Source organism: Carlito syrichta, unplaced genomic scaffold (genome assembly GCF_000164805.1).
Source record: "Carlito syrichta isolate Samal-C Ts95f unplaced genomic scaffold, Tarsius_syrichta-2.0.1 Scaffold307214, whole genome shotgun sequence".
In the NCBI taxonomy this organism is placed as follows: Eukaryota; Metazoa; Chordata; class Mammalia; order Primates; family Tarsiidae; genus Carlito; species Carlito syrichta.
This window is the reverse complement of record NW_007251310.1, coordinates 691,538-699,353: the sequence shown is the minus strand read 5'-3', so window position 1 is coordinate 699,353 and position 7,816 is coordinate 691,538. Positions and strand designations below refer to the sequence as shown.

The following is a 7,816-nucleotide window of genomic DNA, read 5'->3' as shown; positions in this document are numbered from 1 at the left end:
CAGTCTGGGTGACAGAGTGAGACTCCAACTCAAAAAAAAAAAAGAAAGAAAGAAAGAAATGCCATGCTAAGTTATGTGTTTCAACGTTACTCTTATTATAATTATTATTTTTGTAGAGACAGTTTTGTATGTTGCCCAGGCTGTTTTTGAACTCCTGGCTTCAAGTGATCCTCCCGCCTTGACCAACTAAAATGCTGGTAATACAGGCATGAGCCACCATGCCCACCCTCAAGTTTATAAGTAAAGAAGCTGCCACTGGAAAGGGAATGATAGGATCAGAAGTATTTTGTAACACTGGTCACTGTAGTCCCAGCTACTCCAGAAGCTGAGGCAGGAGGATTGCTTGAGCCCAGGAGTTAGAAGCTGCAGTGAGCTATGATGGCACCACTGCACTCCAGCTTGGATGACAGAGTGATACCCTGTCTTTAAAACAAAAAACAAACAAACAAACACAAAAGTAGTAATTCGCTTGACTTAATCATTTCACAATGTATAAAAGTATCAAAACATCACTTTGAGCACTGTAAATATAAATCATTTTTATTTGTCAATTATATCTTAATAAAACTGAGGGAGAGAAATATTTGGGATGACTATTCTGGCAGCAGCACAAAGGATGGCTCTGGGAAACAGATGCTGAAGGCAAGAATAAAAGCTAGGCCATCCTAGTGAGCAGTGAAGAGAAACCCATGTGGGGTGGTAGAAACATAAGGAAGGTTCATCTGAGACACTGCAGAAGAAAACTCAGCAGAGCCTGCAGTCAGCTAGAAGGAGGAGATACCAAAGAAGGAGCCATGGAAGATGCTGATGCTGTGAGCATGAGGGGGACACCGGAGAAGTGGCTTGGGGAACAGGCCAGTGTTTGTGTCCTGTCACACTGAGCTGAGGTTCCTGGGGACCAATCATGTGGAGGTGACAAATGGACAGTGGCAAATTCAAGTCACGACGGAGAGAGACCTGAGCTAAGGCAGTATTGTCTAAACGCAGGCAAAACCTGACATTTGAGCTTTTGGTTGGAGTCATTAAGGAATAGAACATCTGGAACTGTATATATGCGAAAAATAAGAGGGCTTAGGAGAACCCCTTAATTTAATTTAGAAGGCAGACAGGAAAAAGACATGAACGCCAGAGGCCTGCAAGACGATGGTGCAGGGATGTGACTGAAGAAACCAAGAGGGCACAGGAGCAAGTGAGAGCAGAGCTCACAGTGGGTGAAGAACTGTCAAAGGAGTGGGCTGAAGAAATGAGGCTCGGCCTTGGGTCACAGCAAAGTCACTGGCAGCTCTGCAGTTAAAGATGGTGGAGCCGGAGAAGCCAAGCCACCATGGATCAGACAGAGAGTGGGAGATGAGGATGTGAAGGGAGCAAACGAGGAGACTTAACAAGGCTTGTAGGGAAGAGGAGAAATGAATGGGACATTAACATGAGGGGTGGCAGGGCAAGGGAGTGAGGTTTGTTTTGCAGGGAAAGTGAAGCATGTTTGAAAACCAAAGAGTCTGTGAAGAGGTACATCTTGAGGTGAACAGGATGCAGGGGTAAAGTGACTAACTCTGTTCCTGGAGGGTACTAGACGGACTAATTCATGGACAGCAAGAGATCCTTCTTCCTCACAAGGGGAAGAATCAGGAGGGGGAGAAGCCGGCCAGGGAAGGTTGCCCGGCTGGAGGGAGGCTGAGATAGCAGACCATGAGTAGGACATGTCTGGAGCCCATGCATGGAGAAGGCAGGAGAGTCAGCTAGGGGTGAAAACAAGCAAGAGACAAAGGGACAGCCCTGGAGTGCCCCTCAGGGAATTCCTCCATAGCAGGCAGAAGCTGTCGTGTGATGTGCTGAAGGACGACGGGCCACTGCTGTCTACATTATTTTCCATCTGATGTATTGAGTAGTCACAGGGAAAAGTGAACGGCCTGTTCCAAACAGCTCCCACGGATGAACCGAAGCGTGAATAAGACAAACTTTCTTTTGATGTCAACAAGCTGAAGAGCATCACTTAGTGTTGAAACCAGGTTACGCTGATCCTTTTCCATCTGATAGTTAACTTTATTATCATTACTTGTGGCTGAGTCACTCCAGGGCCTAAACAGAGACGGCCAGAGTTACCACGTGAGAGTAAAACGCTATAACATTAAAATAATTAGATGGTCACAAAGAAAGACCCCAGAAAGGCACTTTATAGCAAAAACCCGCGGGCCCTGAACCTGCAGACGACCCCGAATTCGTGGACCCGAACCCACGGCGGAGCCACGCGGGCGCACCAGGCCTCCGCCTTTGACCCGAACAGGGCACACCCGAGGCCTGGGAGCATCGGTCTCAGAAAAGCACAAGTTCTTCTTTGATGCAGCCCCAGAAAGGCCTCCCTGCCCCTCCCCGTCCCCAAGGGCCGGGCTGGACTGAGCGGCAGACTTGGCCGGACACCCGGTCACGTGACACCCGTGCGAACACACCCCCTCCCGGCCGCCCGGATCGCTAGCGGACTGCGCCTGCGCATGCCTTCCCGTCTCCAGGCAACGAGAACAACGGAGTTCCCCCCCCCCCCGAGCGCGCATGCGCGGCTCTGGGTGGGTTGGGGGTGGGCAGGTCTACAAAGCCGGGTCCTGGGGTTTGCCCACACCAGGAGCCTCCCCAGAGCCTCAGGTACGCAGAAGGACGGGAGTCGTGGGGTCAGCACCTGGCCTCCCGAGGGTCCGAGGGGCAAGACAGCGAGGACTTGTTTCCAAAGGCGCATCCCTCGTGGGCGCCCAGGTGACCCTACGGGACGGAACGTGACTTCCGCGTCCCGGATGTAAAGTCAGCCAGGTCAGGTGGCTCCACCTCTCAGGTTACAGACCTTCCGCCACCTCCGCCTCGGTGCTCCCTGGGTGAGAGCTGACAGCCAGGCACCTGCTGCAGGCCCCGACCTCTGTGCAGTTTTGGGGTCAAGCACGGTTCCAGCAGGAGGGAGGCCCTAGGAGGGGGGCCCTGAGCGCTGCCTGCGCTGGCCTCCACCTTTGGGCCCTCCTCCACTTCGGGGCCGCAGCTCTCATCTAGAAGGTGAAGGGGCTGGACGCGGAGGGAACACTTCCGTTACGAGGGAACACACTGAGGCCAGCAAAGGAAAGTCACAGGCCTAAAACCCAACTTGCAATCCCACGCTCTTTCCACCCCGTGCGGCGTACACTGTGTATGGCAAAGGCTGGTACTGGCGGAAAGGAAAAATAGGGGCAGGAGCCCCTGGATCCCCTTCGGTTTTCTGTCCTCGGGGCCTACCACAGTGTCTGGCATGTTCATCAATGCCTGTTGAACGAGAGAGCTGGCAGATCCAGCCCCACTGTCCCCAGTAAGGCTTAAGGGAAACGTGGGCAGGGCAACTGTAGACACAGTTTCCTTTAGCAACGCAGAGTGAACCTCAGACAAACTCTTCACTTGTGTCTGGTTTAAATCTCCCCCAGGCTTCAGTCCAGGCCCTGAATGGCCGGTCTCCAGCTGGCGCTAGTCTGCCTGTGGACGTATGCTCCCACACAACAAAACGGAAGCTCCAGGGCTCCACTCAGCCAAGCAAGACCCCTATGAACAAGGTGACTCCTCCCAGCAGTCCTCCATGGGGCACCTGAGGAACAATTTCCAGCAGAAGCTTTTGAGCAACAAAGAGCTGATGCTGGATAACATCTACACTCACCCAAAATGGAACACCAGCACAAAGGCCCAGAGCTCCTCCTTTCCCCACTGTGCTAGAGTCGGCCAGCAGAACCCAGGAAGCCATCCCCAGGGCCACGGAAAGGGTTTGCTTTATCCAACTGGCCCTCAGTCCCGGCAAGCCAAAACAAATAACCAGGGTTTCATTCCCTTTCCAAGAAAACGAGTGGGGGTGGACCGCGCATACCCCCTGAAACCTGTGGTCCACCGGAAATCTCATGGTACCTGCGAGGCTGGCGTTGATGGGAACCAGAATGTCCACCCAAGACGCCCTGAGCCAAGAGAGTTTTCATATAGCAACTTTGGTTCGAGGAGCCGGGTAAAAGCGTCATCTGGAGTTGGTTCTGTTCTGGGCATGGCAAACCTTGACAGGTCAGAGTGGATGCAGATCCGAAGACTAGAAGCCACAGGGGAGAGCTTAGAGGAGGAAATCCGAAGAAAGGAGATTCTCCTGAGGGAAAAGCTGAAGAAGACAGAGGGGGAACTCAGAAGGATCCAGAAGGAAAAGGAGCAGGCAGAGGAAAATGAAAACCGAGAGCTACAGGGCATGAGACTTCCCAGGAGGAGAACTAAAGGTGGTAACAGCAACATCACATACAAACCCATCTTCTCCCCAGAGCTTGTGTCTGAGGAGGTGTTCAGTAGAGACTGGAAAGAGGATGACACCTGGGGACAGTCTCAAGAAAATTCCAGTCCATTCCAGTTTGATTATGGAATCCAGAGGCTCAAAAGGAAAAGTCTGGTGGCACGCAGTGACAAAATCCAAGGCCGAGTCTCGGAGCCATCCATGGAGAAGCTCTCCCAGCCTTCAGAAGCACTGGGCGGTGCTCCACAGGGACCAGCCAGAAGTTCCAGCCTGTCCAGGGCACCAGACTCCTCGGGGTCCAGCGACTCCGCAGAAGAGCCAGCGCTGGGCGAGTGCAGCCACTGTGGGCGCAGGTTCCTCTTGCTCAGGCTGGAGAGACACTCCAACATCTGTGGCAGGATGTGGGGTTCCAAGAGGAAAGTGTTTGACTCCTCCAGGGCCCGGGCCAAGGGCACAGAACTCGAGCAGTACTTGAATTGGAAGGGACCAGCTTCAGTCAAGGTAATGAGAACCTCATGGATTTGACTTTTGGGGGGGATCATGGTAAGGTGTTACGTCCTCACCAGTTTTCTTTAGGGAAAATTCATGTGTCATATGGAAAGAATTAACATCAATGATGAACATTTCTTGATTATTTCTATATGCCCCTTGCTGTAATGGCTGCTCTTCATCAACTCTGTGAGAATCTCGTTCGCTCTCATTTTGTCGATTCAAAGATCAAGACTTGGACAGGCTGTGTATTGCTTGAGGTCATAAACAGTGGTAGGGACAGCAAGTTAATCTTGGTTGGAATGACTCCAAAATCTAGACTTAAAATATATGTCCTTTTGATTATAAAAGTAGTAAATGTTTACTGCCAAAAATTGTAAAGATACCAAAAAATCTAAAGAAAAAACATGCAGCATTTCATCACCTGGAGAGAACACCTCGCTGTTTGCAATATACTGTCCCTCCCAAGACTTGGATCTGTTACCACTCCTTTAATACTGGCTCAATTTGATACAGCTTTTTAGTAAATACATGAAGTGCAACTGAGTTTGGACTTCTTTTTCTCTCCATTTAGAGTGTTAACACCTTGAAAGTAAAGGTGGCTACCTTTTGAAATATTTCTCGCTTTAGAAAAATCAGGTTGTAAAAAGTAAGGGCTTCAAGATACTTATATGGTGATTTTAGGTGAATTTCTTTCTATTTTTTTTTTTTTTTGAGTTGGAGTCTCACTCTGTCGACCAGACTGGAGTGCCGTGGCTGCTCCCGGCCACCGCAGCCTCGACCTGCTGGGCTCCAGCGATCCTTCTGCCTCAGCCTTCCAAGTAGCCGGAATTACAGGCATGTGCTACCATGCCCGGCTGATTTTTTTGATTTATTGTAGAGATGAGGTCTCGCTGCCCAGGCGGGTCTCGAACCCGCGGGCTCAGGCAATCCACTCACCTCAGCCTCCCAAAGGCGCGGGATTATAGGCTGAGCCACTGAGCCTGGCTTAGGTGAATTTCATAGGCACATTTAGACATACCTGGAGAAGGTTATCTCATAAATAACCTAAATGTCAAGGTTTTGCCACATGGTTTGTAAAATGAGTATTTCTCAAAGTTTGGCATGCTGACACACTTTTTAAAATTATAGTTTTAGTGTTTTATTAGAAAAATGTGGCTGGGTGCAGTGGCTCACGCCTGTAATCCCAGCCCGAGGCAGGAGGATGGCAGGAGGATGGCAGGAGGATCGCTCGAGGCCAAGAGTTTGAGAAAAACATATTAGTAGTTTAGTGTTGTATTAGAAAAATATAAAATATACTAAGTCTCTGAGTTCCAGATATCATGAATTTAAAGAAAAGTATTAATTAAGAGTAAGGAGGACACAGTGAAAGTGGCATGAGAATGATCGAAGATTGAGAACCCCTAGACCATGTGATCTCAAAGGTCCCTTGTAGCTGCAGAATTGTACAAAAATAAGGCAGTGTCATTTGTCTTCATTTCTTTCCAACCCTCCCTCTACTGTTCCATCATCTCCTATCCATCCTGACTTTACAGTCTATGTGAGCATTTTCTGGGGCCTTCAAAAACTCATACTTAAGTGACAGCTATAAGGAGAAATTGCTTACAACGAGAGTTTTTCTTGCAGGACAGTTTGGGAGATCACCACAAGAAAGTCCCTTCCGTGTTGAGAGATAATCTCCCTGAAATCTGCTCTCCAAAAGAAGTCAACATTTTGCTCTTGCAGAGAATGACATGATGACCTGTCACAGTTCCTTCCTGTTTTCTTTCTGGTCAACCCAATAGTCCACTAGGGGATTCACTCTGTCTTACCATAGGGATTTATTTTTGGTCAGAACCTAAAAGAATCTTGGGTTTCTTAAATTTCTAAATATAGCCAGTGAAGCAAAATAATTGGGTTTCTGAGATCAGATGCCCCAGATTTGTGGACACTAGCTTGGGGGAAGGCAGAAGAGACCACCTCCTGGCAATGTCTCAAGTTGCATTCCGCTGTGTCTTTGGGAGCTGAGTGGTGTTATCCTCCTGCCATTCCTTTTTTTTTTTTTTAGATTAGAAAATATAGTTTATTTAGAAAGTAAATTAGAGAAAGAAAGAGGAGATTCACCTCCCCAAGGTAGGGGAGGGGGCCAAAGCCAGGAAACGTGGCCTGGCCGCAGCTCAAAGAGCATATGGCCACACCATAGCTTAGCAAGGCAATGGCCTGGCAATGGTGGTGGCAATGGTCCTCCTGTCATCCCTTTAGTGTTCTCACAAGAACAGGTGATTTTCCTGGTATCCTTTAATTTCCATGTCACTTCCAGCAGACTTGTAACTCTTGTCTCTCTACTGGACTGTAAGCATTTGAGAACAGGAAACACATCTTTGTGCTTAATAAGTGTTTACTGAGTACAATTTCAATATGATGACAAATTAAAGTATAGGAGTTAAGGAATAAGAAGTTAAAGTATATCATACACTTGGGGATCTTCCCCCTAAATGAATTATTTTAAAGATTCCTAGATTCGGCCAGGCTCAGTGGCTGTCTGTAATCCCAGCACTTTGGGAGGCCGAGGTAAGTGGATTGCCTGAGCCCGCGGGTTTGAGACCAGCCCGGGCAACTTGGTGAGACCTTATCTCTACAATAAATCAAAAATTAGCTGGGCGTGGTAGCGTGCACCTGTGGTTCCAGCTACTTGGTAGGCTGAGGCGGAAGGGTCATCTGAGCCCAGCCCAGTAGCAGGTCGAGGCTGTGGTGGCCTCATATGAGTGTGCCACTGCACTCCAGCCTGGGCGACGGAGTGAGACTCCTACTCAAAAAACAAAAACAAAAAAAAGGTTCCTGGATTCTGTCTCTGACACTGACTCTTTCCTTCTTGTCTGTTTCAGTAAGAGACTTTCCTGATGGAGCCGCCTTTTCCTTTGGTAGTTAATGTCTTCTCTTCCTATTATTCATCATTAGTGATATCAGATCACTGTGAGCTCTTGGACTTTTAAAAATTCTTTTAAGAATTTATTTTAAAGGCGGGCTTGGTGGCTCAGTCTGTAATCCCAGCGCTTTGGGAGGCTGAGGTGAGTGGATTGCCTGAGCCCG

General features: G+C 48.9%; 1 protein-coding gene across 1 annotated transcript in view; it reads left to right on the top strand.

Annotated features, from left to right (window-relative positions):
- The first annotated feature begins 3,268 nt into the window (after positions 1–3,268).
- Positions 3,269–7,816, top strand: part of ZC2HC1C (zinc finger C2HC-type containing 1C) — a 7,972-nt gene continuing 3,424 nt past the window's right edge. Inside the window, exon 1 of the mRNA XM_008064158.2 lies at positions 3,269–4,759. Coding sequence (XP_008062349.1) covers positions 3,488–4,759 — 1,272 coding nt within the window. The 5' untranslated portion in view covers positions 3,269–3,487. The remainder of the gene's footprint in view (positions 4,760–7,816) is intronic.